The sequence below is a fragment of the Anarhichas minor genome, unplaced genomic scaffold (genome assembly GCF_050575085.1).
Source record: "Anarhichas minor isolate MPS153535 unplaced genomic scaffold, ASM5057508v1 ptg000037l, whole genome shotgun sequence".
NCBI lineage: Eukaryota > Metazoa > Chordata > Actinopteri > Perciformes > Anarhichadidae > Anarhichas > Anarhichas minor.
In genome coordinates this window covers 2,873,948-2,890,141 of record NW_027466483.1, presented here as the reverse complement: position 1 = coordinate 2,890,141, position 16,194 = coordinate 2,873,948, and the positions used below count along the sequence as shown (strand labels likewise).

At 43.0% G+C, this 16,194-nt stretch overlaps 1 protein-coding gene across 1 annotated transcript in view; it reads left to right on the top strand.

Moving 5' to 3' along the window:
• Positions 1–16,194, top strand: part of rragd (ras-related GTP binding D) — a 70,200-nt gene that overhangs the window by 37,175 nt on the left and 16,831 nt on the right. The window contains exon 5 of the mRNA XM_076107009.1: positions 3,162–3,304. Coding sequence (XP_075963124.1) covers positions 3,162–3,304 — 143 coding nt within the window. The remainder of the gene's footprint in view (positions 1–3,161; positions 3,305–16,194) is intronic.

The following is a 16,194-nucleotide window of genomic DNA, read 5'->3' as shown; positions in this document are numbered from 1 at the left end:
GTTTTTAATGAACCAAAAACAGGGAATCCAGGGACAAGACAAAAGACGAGGGGGAAAATCCGGCAGGAAAAGGCAGAACAGGCAGACTGGAAAACCGGGAACAGGACGAGCAAAACAGGCGGGTTGGACGGGAAACAAACACAATGATCTGGCAGTGAGTGAGTGAAAGACCGGGGTTTAAATAGTGACTAGGCAGAGTGAACAGGTGAGCGTAATGAGCTGATGAGGTGAGTGTGACTGGCAGGTGCACTGAATGAACTGATTAGGTGAGTGAGGAGCTACAGAAAGAAACAAAGACACAGAACACACAGGGCAAAGCCTGATCGTGACAAAAACAAAAGATTAAGATCCTTCGCGCCGCGCTTGAGTACGGAAGATTGCTCTCTCAGCCAGGGGAGCAAGAACCGCGACTCTTTGTCTCAGCTGGCGGTTTTGACCTCCTGAACTGATGAGGAGCAACTTCGACGTCGCTAGGCGGCTATGTCAACACAAATCACGGTAGCATGAAATACACTAACTTCTTCACAACCCCAACGATCTCAGCGACCGTTAGTGTCAGCGATTATTAAGCATACATCACGTTATAAAAATGAACAGCACTTTAAGCACACAAACAAGATAAAATAAACACAAATGAAACTCTCTCTAACTCTGCCCAGAATCTATTTCGCCTTACGGTACGATGCAATCGTGGTGATTGAGGGGGGGGTTCTTCTGAGGGGTCCTTCTGAGCTTCGGTGGGCTCAGGCAGCGCGGCTGCGGGCCGCGGGAGGTATCCTCTCGGTGGGAGAGAATCGCTTCGTCTTGATAAGGGAATTCCGCGTCCTTATGACCGGAGCAAACGAGGCGCTTGGTGGAGAGTGGAGAGTGGAAATTCTCTCCCTCTCTGAAGAAGTCTTGCTTCTCCACTTCTGCAGGAATAAAAGGGTTCACTTCGTGGATACGAACAAAGATAAAATAGACAGTTTGGTGAATTCGGCCAGCGAATATAAACTGTTAAACCTAGGTTTTGGTTAAAAAGGGGAACAACGTTGCAGTGTGTGCCTCCTGCTACCCCTGAGGGATCGATGGAAAAAGCGTTGAGGTTGGGGTTGCTGGTGGTTTTGGAGAAAGGTGGCTGAACCACAGGGGTCCTGGGGTGTCTTGGCCCTCGACCAATTAGATTGCAGCGGTGCTTTCAGGTAACTTCAGGAACGCATAGTTTTTGGGGGAGCAGGGTTGTCTTACCGGAGGTCCCGCCTCGGTATCCCTGCTCTCGTCCAATGAGAGCAGTGTTGCATTTGGGGGGAGGAAACTCACACCCTAATGTGAATTTCTTCAGTTGGGGGTTTGGTGCTCAAACTACAATCAGGATGAAACCTTTGCTTGCAAAAGGAAAGGCCTGACTCTCTCTTTGTTCCACAGCACATGTCGAAGCCATATAGTCAGATTCCAACATTGTCTTTTTCAGTTTCATCCTTTCCTAAATTATAAAAGTGTGTATCAAAGAACAGTGAGGTTAGTGAAGCTGGTTGTCAAAGCGCATGGTTTGTGTAGAGCAGTGGTTCTCAAACTTTTTCTGTCACACCCCACTTTGGAGGAAGAAAAATGTTCATGCCCCACCACCCCAACAAAATTGTAACAAAATGGTCCATGTTGAACTTTTATTGAAATAACATTTTGTGACTCCTCCATCTGTGCTTTTTCAAATAGAATAAAGAAAATTGCAATCACTTTCAAGTAAACCAGATTGCTCCATCAGACAAAAACAAATACAATGTGCAATCACTTTGTTAGAACAATGCAAATAAAGTTCAATCTGTGCAAAAAATAACTAATATTTGGCAAAAAATAGCTTATTGTGGCTGCAATTCACCTGTTTTGCACTGAATATATTTCTAAGATAATAACAATTAACTGCAACCTGTGAAAAACTAAACAAGTTCAAATATTTGGCAATAAAGAGTTTTACTGAGTTTTACACTGCATATCTTTTCAAAACAACGATAACGTGCAACCTGTGCAAAACAAAACAAAATGCTCCTGATATGTGTGAGCCATATGCTCACACATACCTGCACTCATTTAGTTTTAAATATGAGCTTTAAAATGTAGCATTCTAAAAGTAAAATAATAGCTGTGATTTAACTGCACGAGGGGCTGTTGGGACTGTTAGTACACTGGCTGTGGTCATTACAGTGAACAGTGTGAACAGTGAGATGAGAGGACATGTGAGCCCTTGTTGCTGTACTTTATCTCCTTGGAGCAGAGGCTGCATTTAGCATACCCTGCCTTATCAATGCATTTAAAATACTGTGACAGCAGGAAGCTGTACTCACGTCTGTTTAGACCTCCACCTTTATCCAGGCCCAGCTCCACCTTTATCCAGGCCCAGCTCCACTCACAGCTCAGCCCTGCGTCAAGCTGCGCTACACAACCAGCCTCCTCTCCCTGAAGCTCTTTGACCTCATCATCTCATCAGTATCTGGGCCTCATGTTTCGTGGTCATGAAAGTTATTCTGACCACGAAATCATCCTCATTCTACTTTGAGTTAAAAAACAACAACCTGCAACCAGATGCGCCGGTGTTCTGGTTTAACGTTAACGAGTGACCGCGTGAACTGAACCAGAACACGGGGGGGCTGCATGTTTCATCACGTTACGTTTTTTCCTCCTAAATCGTGATAATGACGAACGTTAACAGTCTACAAAGTTCCACATGCTGTGGACGTTAACTTAACCCAGCAAGTCTGAACGGTAACGGAACATAACGGAACTTAAACTTTAACGGAGGGAAATGAAGACGCTGTAGACATCTGAACGCTGATTGGCCAAGACTCGACACATCAAAGATGTTTTATTGTGAAGATCACGACATCACCTTTTCTCCTCGTCTCACTCCAATCTGAGAAACGCTGGCTGGCCAGTTGACCCCCCCCCCAAAAAAAACCTCTACGGATCTACACGATTCACGTGGATGATATATTTTGATTCAAAATGGCGAATTTTGCCGAAAAGCGACAAGTTTGCAGGTATGAATAAAGTTGCATTTCCCCCTGCTCCCCACCTGCAATACCGCTGCGCCCCACAGTTTGAGAACCACTGGTGTAGAGGATAGTCCTCTCCCTGACAGCAGGATTTGCACTTTATGATGCTCCTCTTTGTCTCTGCCTTATTTTCAGAACTCGGGCATTGAGAAGGCCTTCCTGTTCGACGTGGTCAGTAAGATTTACATCGCCACGGACAGCAGTCCGGTGGATATGCAGACATACGAGCTTTGCTGTGACATGATCGATGTGGTCATTGACATCTCCTGCATCTACGGGTAAGCCAACGGACACACTCTACAAACCAGAGCAGGTTCTGTACCGTCACTAAACAGAAAACATTGCTGTAGCTCCATCAGAGATAGTGTTAGTCAGCCTCCTCAATGTCAAAAGAATGGAATTCATGGATGGAAAGTATTTTAAGTTGTTGGTCTTCAGTAACATTGAATGTGGCTCATATTTCTTTTTTCATATAAAGATATTCTGCTAGGACCGACACATACTATTTAATAGTTCAGTTATTAAATTACGTTATACTTATTAATGGCCATGCAATACATGTGTGTATATATATATTGGAGAATCAGCTGCCACTCAAGTTTAATTTACAAACAAGGTTTTATGATCGACAAAATAAATGTTCAGCTTTGCGTCCTTTTACGTTTCTGAAAGGCCTGAAAGATGCTTAATTCCAAATTCAGAGAATATATGATTTAGGGATTGCCTCCGCACGGCTCTCAACACGGCTGATGGTGGCTAGCACCTTTAGCTGCTAGCCACCAGCGTAACATTGACAGTAGTGCTCTAATGGTATATATTGCCTTGTCGCTTAACCCCAACGCCTAGTACGTATCTGTGTCCCATTTCTTACGACCAAATTTGAGGGATCCATGTAAAAAAACAAATCATTCAATGGATAAATATCCAATTTGTTTTTACCATTATTGTTATCGGCCTCCATTATCAGATAGTCAGTGTTGTTATTAACATGGTTTATTACTTTGATTTGGGGAGTCCTGTCTGCATCTCTGTCTGTACCCGTTCACATAGCTTGCTGCCTCTCGGCCCTCCTGATTTTTGTAGATCCATATTGTACTTACAGACTAACTCTCAAACTAGAAAATGCATTTCCTGCTGAAAATGCGTTGGAATGCTGAAAGCTGAAATGAATTGTAAAAAAATTGCTGAAAATTAAGAAATGGGAGACTACCCGTCTGAAAAATGTTGAAGCCCGAAAGCATTTAAACTGCACTGCTGAAAACCCTTCTAGTTGAAATGTCTCACTATGGTGTCTGTAGCTGAAAGTATGAGGAAGAAGAAGGCTTTGAAAGTTGAAGCAGTTTAACAGGATTTGAAGATTTTCTCCATAGAGATCCCATTAAAAAAAATTGCAAATAGCTTAATATTTCAAAGAATTTAAAGATTACAAATATGAAAATTCATATCACCCCTCTGTATAATTGTAATTGGTAAATGGAATTACTAGTCATACTAGTCACTAGAATTACAGTTTATAGTAAATTGTAAAATGTTGAGAAAACCCTGATCTATTGCCGCATTATTCAGCTTTTTGATATCTTTTATACTTTTTGAACTGTCCCATTTTAACTTTTATGATTTTTTCACTCCTTTTCTGACTTTATAATGGGTGTGTATTGCGCAGCTTAGAGTGCGTGATGTCACCGCTAGAGTGAAGAGCAGCTTGAGATTCTTGTGAAAAAAACATTTGTCTTTTGCCACTGTGTCCACAATCTTCACTCTTCATGCATAATTTCTGGATGTAGAAGTAGCTAATCTTGTCCTTGTCGTAGACAAATGACTGTGGAATCCCACAGATTTACACATTTGACACAGAAGCCTGTAATTGAGAGGAAAACCAACTTTCTGCTCCATAGAGACCAATGTTAAATTTTGCTTCAAAAACATCTTCCACAGAACACGGTACCCCATTTCTAAATCGCCAGTTCAGCCACATTTTTTACACTACAGACACAATTTTTACAGGATCTGTTCTTCAACTCATCCTTCCTCTCATTTATTAATATCGGAGCAATAGGAGCTACGGTTATGGGAGTTTTGAGGATTTGTTTGAGAGGTGTTTCCCTGTTTAATCTCCATGAAAAGGCTGCAAGGACACAGGTGTTTCTGATTAAGCTCATTAGTGATGTTGATAAACACACAGACTCACAGACACACAGGCACTCCTCTCTCTCTCTCTCTCTCTCTCTCTCTGTGTCTCTCTCTCTCTCTGTGTGTCTCTCTCTCTCTCTGTGTGTGTCTCTCTCTCTCTGTGTCTCTCTCTCATACAGTCATTCAGGTTCTTAGAGATCTTTAGAGGATCCCCCCCCCCCACACACACACCCCATTTTAAAATAAAAGCCCCACAGAATGAATTCTAACTGAAATGCTTATGATGAAGCCTGTCATTTAATAACCTGTTTGTGTTTATCTAACATTATGAGTCCATCTCTTCTCCCCCCCCACACCCCATTTCAAAATAAAAGCCCCACAGAGTGAATTCTAACTGAAATGCTTATGATGAAGCCTGTCATTTAATAACCTGTTTGTGTTAATCTAACAATATGAGTCCATCTCCTCTCCCCTCCCCCCCCCACACCCCATTTCAAAATAAAAGCCCCACAGAGTGAAATATAACTGAAATGCTTGTGATGAAGCCTGTCATTTAATAACCTCTGTTTATGTGTCAAACATTATGATTATGTCTCCTCTCCCCCCCACCCAGCCCCAACCCTTTCAAAATAAAAGCCCCATGGATTAACTGTATGTAAACATTAAGCTCAAAATTAGACTTTTTCCAAATACTGCCATTACTATTACTACTACTACTACTGTTATATTATATACTACGACCACTACTACAGCTATTACTACTACTACTTCTACTACTTCTAAATACTAATACTTCTACTACTAATGATACTTCTACAACAACTACAACTTCTACTACTACTATTACAAATATCACTACTGCTACTACTTATTATAATGCTACTAATACTTCTACTACTAATACTACTTCTACTACAACTACAACTTCTAGTACTACTACTACAAATATCACTACTGCTGACATTTTTTAAGCCACAGAAACCATTCGAATATCAAAATGTTCAGCTCTTTCAGGAGAGGGGTGATATGACTTTTCATATTTGTAATCTTTAAATTCTTTGAATTATTAAGCTATTTGCAATTTTCTTTTGAATGGGATCTCTATGGAGAAAATCTTCAAATCCTGTTAAACTTCTTCAACTTTCAAAGCCTTCTTCTTCTCATACTTTCAGCTACAGACACCATAGTGAGACATTTCAACTAGAAGGGTTTTCAGCAGTGCAGTTTAAATGCTTTCAAGTTTCAACATTTTTCAGACGGGTAGTCTCCCATTTCTTAATTTTCAGCAATTTTTTGACAATTAATTTCAGCATTCCAACGCATTTTCAGCAGGAAATGCATTTTCTAGTTGAGTTACTGTTTTCCAATGAATAACGTTACATTTTCGAAAACTCTGCCACATTTCACAAGCTCGGAAACGCATTTTCAACAGCATTAGCGCTAATATTGATGACTAACTTACCTGTGTGCATTTACTTTCCTCGCCTCAGCAACCTGCTGTCACAGTCATAAGTAACGAACGTTCTTCTTCTTCTTTGGATGTTAATGGCGGTTGACAAACCAACATTACCGCCACCTACTGGATTGGAGTGTGGAGTAGTAAAAATGGATTGACTTTTGGGAGGGTTTTTATTTGGATGATGACTTTGGCACCGCAGTGTGCAACTCGATTGGACAATAGTTTAACACATGTTGTGTTGGTCACTCCTGTGAAATATTTGTGTTATTTTAACACAAACATTGCATATTTCAACACATGTGTACTCGCACAAGAAGTGTGTATGATATTAACACATCCTTTCTGAGTGTGTGTAGTGGCTGAGCCCCCATGTTCACGTTCTCCATTGGGCACGGATGTACTTACCACAAACTGATGATGGCGGTGCTGTAATTTGATTATTTGATCAAATGTGTGTGCGAGTCAGCATTCTGTCAAAGGGCTACATTTTACAGTCTTTGTCATCACCACACATGGACCAATAAAAAGAGAGACAGCTATCGTTACCTAGACCCACGTTCTTTCTGTATTATGAGCTTGTCTATTGCTGTGTTCACATCAAACGCAAAGCGAATTTTCGAGTTGCGTCACTCGCGGGAGCTTGATCGCGGGTTCAATTGTGTTTATTTGCGTCACTCGCGCTAGACGCGCTGGAGAGGAGCAGGAGCTCCCTCCGTGTAGACGTTCCATCAATCATGGCTATAATAACCACTGTTGCTGCTTTGTGCATGTTGTAGAAGTCCCACATATCCCGGGAAACTAAACGCCGTCGCTCTGTGAATTTCCCTGAGCTGTATTCACTGTTTCTAGCAAGCCACACATCGGCTGGTTTACCACAGCTATATGAACCCAAAATAATGAATTTAGCTGTGATTTGATTGCAATAAATGGATAAAAAGAATGCTAGAATAACTACATAATGATGCTGATTTGTCTGAATTCAAGGTGTTAGGTCTGTCCACTAGATGACAAAAAAAGAACTTTTAAAATGCTTGTTTTCTGAATGGAGCTTGGATCGATCGGTGCAAACTAGGGGTGCAACGGATCACAAACCTCACGGTTCGGATCACGGTTCTTGAGTCACGGTTCGGATAATTTTTCGAATCAGCAAAGAAAAGGGGAGGAGTCAAATATAACTTTTCTTTCCATTTATTAATTAAAGAACTTCAAGAACACTTAAAGCAAAGAACTTTGGGCTATAGTCTTACATAAAAACAAAGATATTGAAGATGTCCAATTTGAAATAATATAGATAAGAAATAAAAACATTCAAGAATACTCAATTCTGTGAGTATTCTGTTTCAACTGAACTGAACTGCTCGGCAACAACTTGGGTCTATGTTTACTTCCTCTCAGGTTATGTCATTCAAATACACTGCAATAATGTTTACCATTACTGTGAAATGGTCTACAACTTTACATTTGTTTTCAAAAATATGAGAATATCTCCATTGTCTGGGGAGAGGGTAGACCTTTCTGTGGTGACTTGGATATTGCTATTGGGCCTGTCTAGCTTCCACTCTGCTGCTTCTGTGTGTCTGTGAGTCTCCCAGAGGGGGCGTGTCTTCAGCACCGGACTGTGAATCTCCCACTCCTCCGTGATGAAGTGAGCAGTCACAGTCACGTAGCTCTTCGTTGCCCTGGAGCACTTTAACCAGATTTTGAAATCCTTTGTTTTCCACAACGGAGAATGGCCTCATGTCTGCAGCAATAAAGACCCCAATAGATGCTGTAATAGCTTTGGCCCGGTCTGATTCTGCCACAAACGCTTTCTAAAATGCTGCGATGATACCTTGTTGTGCCTTGGCCCCTATCGCTGACAGACCGGCATGGTGTCTCTTCATATGTGTGGACATGCCCGATGTATTGCTGTTGTCATATGTGTTTCTCTTTAAACAACGCCTACATACGTCACGGTTTTGTCCACCACCCTCATCCGTCATAAGTTACAGGGAAGACAAAATGTTCCCAAACTTGAGACTTAAATGACGCCGGGAGCTTCTCAAGCTCCTCCAGTCGCCATGACTTTCACCGTTAAATGCTTTTAACCTGCTCTGTTCACGTGAACACACTACTGCTTTATATCTGTTCACTGACACTCTGCATTGATATTCGGGGACTTGTTACTTGAATAGGAACAGCAGCAGTAAAACGTTATTACACACCATGATGATTAAACTGTTAAAAAAAATTAAAAACATACTCCGCGGTTCACAAGTGTGCCGAACCGTGATGTGTGATCCGAACAGATAACGGATCAATCCGTGATCCGTTACACCACTAGTGCTAACATTGTAGCTGCTCTATCAATATATACGTAAATACGGCAGAGCCATTATAGTTTGTACGCATACATTTATACACAGTTTCATCCAGTCTACAATATGAGGTATGATAACGTTCTTGGTGAACAGCTACAATATTTTTTTTCCAGGACGTCAGTGATGACAGAAGGAGAATCTTAATGCTGATATGCTTTCATGACACAGTCACACAAATTTCTGAGGCGAATTTCAAGAATTTGCATTGCGTCATTTGTGCGGCCCCTCACATCAACTCTCGTCCTTCCATTGACTTTGTATGTAATCTCGTTGTGCGAACACAGCGTAACTAGCTTCCACTTTCTCAATGGATGATGGGTCTTCCCGATGATTAATTTTGTAAAGGGACATCTTAAATTGCAAATGGTTGATAACTTATACTATCAAAACACTTGTTGGAAAAGGGGAAAATTCATCTTGTATCACATTCACTCTCCGTCAGTAGCTCCCCACAGAAGATGAAGAAGTGTGTCTGCCAGCAGAGCTAGCTCTCCGTCGTGAGCCAGCCGACGTAATGGGAAACACCCACTCAGGCCTGAGGCTCAGAGGCTGTTTACACAGATATGACCAAAAACTTTTAAGACATGTGTGGAGAAACACGTGTACTCATGGAATTCTCTTCTTGTTACAGATACCGGTCGTGCCATCGAAAAAAGATTATTCACAGTGGAAACTGCTCATAGTGGTCACAGTTACAGTGATCAACCGCTTTTATAGATCTAACAGCTTGGGGCAGAATCATTCCTAGATAAATGCTGTTATGTTCAATTTTTTGCTTATAGAAATCAAGCAGGCTGTTCTCATCCAGCTATTCATAGCTTTTAGCCCAGGAGACTGCTGTTCCTCCCCAGTGTGAAACAAGATGCAGCATGACGGGATGCTTTGTCATTAACGGGCAATACATATAGTCAAAATCAATGTAATTACCACAATGACAAGAACAAACTCACAAGAACCAGTCACATATATTTATATGACAACAAAGCAGATAGAATAACATAAAACCCAAATAACACGATTCAACAGGCCTCTGCCCCTTCCAGCAACAGAAATTTACTCGACACCGATGTAGCATCAAAAAACACAGGACATGATGTTTGTCTGTCCTTTGTGCCAAGGTGGTGAGCACTTCCAGGAAATTAACCTTGTTTTGAGTGGTTGACGATCGACAAGTGGGGTTTTCCAGCTTGTGTGGGGTGTATCTTGGTTTGGTTTAGGTTGTAGAATTTTGGGACAGTTGGGCCCAGAACACATCATCAGTAATGTTCCCTTTTGTCATTGAGTGTTTTCGGCCTTTGAACGCTATACACCCTCCCCAAGGGCGGCCAGCTGCAGGACGATCAGCCCTCAGCTTGTGTGCCGTACCCAACTGTCTCGAAATTGACAACATTGAGAATGGTAGACGCTTGAATGGTTAACAGGTGAGGATTCTCAAGTGGGTTATGCTGACATATTTGGAGGCCAGCATGGGTCATACCGCTTGATCCAAATCCACTGGCTGCTTCTTTCAGCCGCCTCTGAGATTGCCTTGATGGTCTGCCGCAGAGCCTGACCGTGGCTTCCCAGCTCTTTCAACAGTCTGATGGTCGAAGAAGCCACAAATCCTCTGCATCCCACTTCCACTGAACAGTTTTTTTGTTCCAGCCGCGCTGCTTTGCTTCTGCTGCAAGCTCTGCATAGCGTAGCTTCTTACGTTCATAGGCCTCTTCAAGCGCGTTCTCCCATGGGACTGTGAGTTCTATGATGTACACAGTCTTCAGTGAAGGGGACCAGAGTACCAGGTCTGGCCTGAGGTTGGTGGAAGCAATCTCTGGAGGAAAGATCAATTGCTACCCGATGTCTACCAGCATCTTCCAGTCGCGGGCCATGTTTAAGTGTCCCGTTTCTCGCTTGGTGGAAGGATGTTTGGGGGCTTTTTGTCCTTCTCGGACAAATGCTGTTGCCTTCAGGGGATTGGCTACTCTCGGGGTCAAGGAGTTGGTCGCACACCGCTTGATGTCAATCGCTGACGCTTTTGAGGACCTGGTTGTGCTGCCAGGTATATCTGCCTTGCGTGAGGCTGGTCTTGCAGCTTACCATAATGTGTTTGAGAGTCGTTGGAGTTGGGCAGAGGGCACAGGTTGGGTCTTCGCCACTGATGGAGATTCTTTGGTGATGGAAGCACGTCATAAGTAGCTCTGATGATAAAGCTACTTTTTGTTGCTTCTATTTCCCATAGTTCCCTCCAGCTGATCTTTCTCCTCTCCACACCTTCCCACCGCATCCATTGTCCCTGTTTCACGAGACAGACAGCCTTCGCACTTCTTGCGACCTCCTCCTGTCGGCACACCTCCTCGACCACCAATGTTCTGACGTTGTGGCCTTTCGCCAAGTTGGTTCACTTGCCGTCAGGCTGAGGTCTCCTCTTCCCTGCTGAACTTGCCCCACGATGTCTTTGTGCCTCAGGGTTGATGTTGCTTGCTGCACAGCATTGGATGGTTTCCACTTCCGCCCAGTTGCTAGGGGCAGTGCAGCATTACTGATAGTCTTGTCTCTGGAATCCCTCAGCGTCATCTGCAGTCTGACTTTAGAACACTTGTATTCTTCCGTCAAACTAGTGAGAGGTAGTTCCAGGACCCCTTTGCCATAGAGGCTGATGTTAGTTAGACATCGTGGGACACCGAGCCACTTTTTCACGTACGAGGTGATGGTTCGCTCCATCTTCTCCACAGTTATCGGGACCTCATAGACAGTGAGTGGCCACATTGTCCGAGGTAGGAGTCCAAATTGTAGGCACCAGAGCTTCAGTTTTCCAGGCTGTGCGGTCCTGTTGATGTTCTCCAGGTTGTTGATAATTTCTTGCCTTAGTTGTTGCACCTGCTCTTTGTCCTTGAGGCTTGCATTGTACCATCTGCCCAGGCTTTTGACAGGCTGCTCAGATACTGTTGGTATTGGGTCATCGCCAATACAGAACCTCGTGTCTTTAAGCATTCCCTTAACAATAGAGATACTTTGAGACTTGGTTGGATTGATTTTCATGCGGGCCCACTTGATGTTCTCCTGTAGCTTTCCAAGTAGCCGCTTGGTGCATGCTGCAGTATTGGTCAGTGTTGTCATATCGTCCATATATGTGCGAATGGGTGGTAGACGGAGCCCCGCTGTTGTTCGTTCACTGCCCACCACCCATTTTGAGACTGATGATGACTTCCATGGCCATTGTAAAAGCCAAGGGTGAGATTGTACAGCCTGCCATAATGCCTACCTCCAAGCGCTGCCATGTTGTAGTAAAGTCAGCTGTGGCGAAGCACAGTTGCAGGTCTTTGAAATAGGTTTTAACCAGTGTGGTGATGGGCTCTGGTACATGGAAAAAGTTGAAAGATTCCCAGAGAAGTTCATGGGGAACTCAACCAAACGCGTTTGCCAGATCAAGGAATACAACATGGAGGTCTCTTTTGTCCTTCTTAGCTGGTTGGATCTGGTGCCAGATCATGCTTGTGTGCTCCAAGCAACCAGAGAATCCTGAAATCCCTGCTTTCTGTACAGATGTATCAATGTACTTGTTTATTTCTAGGTAAGTGGACAGCCTCTGTTATATTATGCTGAAAAAGATTTTCCCCTCCACGTTCAGAAGGCAGATTGGCCGGAATTGACCAATGTCTGACGCATCTTTCTCTTTTGGTATTAGCACACCTCCAGCACTTCTCCATGCCTTGGGTATTATTTGTTTCTGCCACACTATCCTCATGAGCCTCCAAAGAAAGCATAGGACATCCGGTGCATTCTTGTAGAGCTTGTATGGTACTCCATTAGGCCCAGGAGCAGATGCTGCTTTTGCTCGCCAGACTGTGTTCTCTACTTCTTTCCATTTCGGAGGGCTAGTGTCCAGGTTGACAGCTGGAGGTTTAAATGGTGGGATGTCATATGGGATGATTATCTGCTCATGCTTTCTCCTGTCATGGTGGACCTTTTCTAGATGCTCTTCTAGTTCCTGCTTAGATGTTTTCAAAGTTCCACTTTTTTCCTTTGCGAAGAGGTCTTTGACGAACTTGAAAGGATCTTTGTAGAACAGTGTTCTTGTTTTTTCCCTCTTTCTTCGGAGTTTCCTCAAGTTCTCTGCTCTTCGCAAAGTTGCCAGTCGGCTCTTGATGTCCGCTTGGAGTTGTTCAAGGCCTTCTCTCTCTGTGTCACAGGCTTTCTTCCACATCTTTTTAATATGTCTCTTTCTCTGACTAGCCTGTCCATTTCTTGCTGTGTCCTGGACTTGGCTGGTGCTGGTACTGTTTTTCTGCTTCTCACTTTGCTAACTCCAAAGCGCTCCTCTCCATAGTTATAGATAATGTCGCCCATCTTTTCTAGCTTTCTAGTTGTAGTGCCCACTTGCTGCTCCAAAATTTTGGATAGATCATTGTTGATGGTTTCCCACTCTTTCTTTTCAACAGCTTTGGGCCACTTCACACCAGGTTTGTGCCCTTCGATCTTTTTCTCCATTGGAGGTCTCTGTGGTTTGGTGGGCCACTCCACCGGCATTTCTGTGCTTGTATTTCCCTCCTCAGTGACAGGGGTGCTGATGCTCTGCGAACTTTGGTTTGTGTCCCGTCGCTGTTCTTCATTTGACTGATTTGACTGGTTGTTTCGTAAGAAGTACTGGTCAATGCGAGGCCCATGTGTCTGCTCTCTCAAGCACTTTTTCCTCCCTTGGTGGATCTTCAGGCCTATTGCTGATGTTACTTTCTCCCAACCACAAATGCACACCTAAAGCTTGTGTCCTGCTGCTGTTGTGGTTGTTTCATGTGCCGTGCTCTCTTTGTGCGTAGTCGTTTCTGTTCCTGGGTCTGTTACTGTGTTGTCAGTATGTGAGCCATCTTGCGCCCCCGCTCTCGCAGGCTCCAGGGGTATGTTCATTTGTTTACTTGTCGTAGCATTTAGTGGGTATCTCCAACTAACTGAACCAGCGTTGGGGACTGCTGCCATGGGTAGCTAGCCCATGACGGCCTCATTGGGGTCTGTTCCCTCCCGTCAGCTGTCTCTCCAAGCTGTCACTCGGTCTTTCCCATGTTGTCAGCTGTCCTTTCACAGCAGTCACTGGACGAGTCCAGATGGTTAGAATCAAAAAACACAGGACATGATGTTTGGCTGTCCTTTGTGCCAAGGTGGTGAGCACTTCCAGGAAATTAACCTTGTTTTGAGTGGTTGACGATCGACAAGTGGGCGTTTTCCAGCTTGTGTGGGGTGTATCTTGGTTTGGTTTAGGTTGTAGAATTTTGGGACAGTTGGGCCCAGAACACATCATCAGTAAAAAGTAAAAATCAGTAAACAGGACATTTATTCTTGCAAGAAGGAAACAGAGTTGAAACACAAACAGGTTATGCATCAAGGCTGCTCAAAGGTCTGTCTCTGAGTCTCTGACATATATACTGAGGATAACACACAAGTGCATTGGAACAGAATGATTTGCATAAAGTCTGGACATCAGTTGGATCCGTTTCTTTGATAATTCGTTCTGTCAAGGGTCATTTTATCCTAATCTCAGAAGACGTCATGGTTGCAAATCAGCCTACGTATATACTGATGTGAACACAACAGATTTACTATCAACCCTTGACGCCCGGTCACAAGTAAACAAACAGATAAGATAGCGATTAAGAAAGACAACTAAGACACTTAATGAAGAACACAGCTGAGAAAGCTTGTGTGAAGATTGGTTCATACAAGGACACAGACTTTATGGAACCAGCTGCTTAGATTACAGTAGCTAAACAAAAACAAAAAAGTTTTTCCAACAAACACGTATTTCACCACACACTGAAGAACACGGGCCATTCAAATATTATTCACATCAGAGGGAACAATATTAACCATATAATAAAAACGACACAATAGAAAACGGTAGTAAAGCTACTGCAGATGTAAAAAAACAAAAGAAGTTAACTTGCCAAAGCTGCTGTTCACTATTTAAAGACAAAGTCCATCCTCCTTTCTTTGTTTACAAAGAGTTTAATCTCATGGTTGTTCAGTACATCCGTGCATTTTAGTTCCAGTAAGAAGTCCTTCTCGATTCATGGACGCCAGTGAAGACAGTCGAGCCTCCCCAGTTGTATTTCTTGAATACGTTTTAATGCGTTTGAGGGCTGAAAATGTCCGCTCCAGAGGCAGCAGATATTAGGATTGTCACCGCCCAACATGCCAAAACGCTAAAAATGTAATGTCACGTAAAAACTTCTTACATATATTTAACCTTTAACTCTTACTACTACAAAGTTCTGCTAGCTACTTTCCCAACAGTCACGCTAGCCCACTGACCAATCAAGCTCCAAGTTAATGCTGACGTAGTTGTAGGCCAGCTAGAAGCTCTGACACGTCAAAGAATACGCCCAACATGTCAAACTAATAATCTGATTGGTTGTAGACTATAACAATCAACAATATCGTCCCCATTTACTTAAACTGCAAAGGGATTCACTTTTTTTACTTAGAGACAGCACAGAGGTGAAATCTGATTGGATAAAAGCTCTACTTAAAACAAGCTGCGCTGGAAGCAAAGCAACTGAGGAAGACAGTAGCTGTGCAATGAGATAATAGGATAATGGGAAAGATATTTAGAATACATGTAGTGTACGACGTCGAGTGTACGATGTACGACGTCTGGTGCTGCGTGCACTTTGAAATCATGGCAGGAAAAAGAAAGTGATTTTCTCTCAATGAAAACGAGTCGAAGCTCTTGAAAACTGCCAAAAAGAAGCCAACAGCATGCAGCAGAGAAAGTGGGTGTTCCTCAGGCGACCTTCTGTCGTCTACTCTCACAAAAAGAAACAGTCACGGCTGCTGGTGATGGAGGCAGGAAACGAATGCGCACAGGGAACACATCTTTGGGTGAAGCCGAACACGTGCTGTATTTTGTCAATATAAATTCTGTAAATAGCTATCCGTTTCATTTTTTATATTCATAATAAATAACAAATAATAATCTGTATGAGAAATACAGAAAAAATGGTGATGAATTTGACGTGATCACTGTATCCACACTGGTCATAAAAGAGTCCACGCTTCTTACTGATCACGTTTATTATTGTCCTCTCATGGAAACTAGAAGACACAAAATAGCTTCATGTACAAACAACAAAGAAACAAATACTCTGTCTCTCATCACCTACAACAAGTATAACAGTACTTTAATCAGTTAACTTAATAAGCTTTACCGTGTTTGCCTGGTAGACCAGCAGGAGAACAACATGACGGGAAA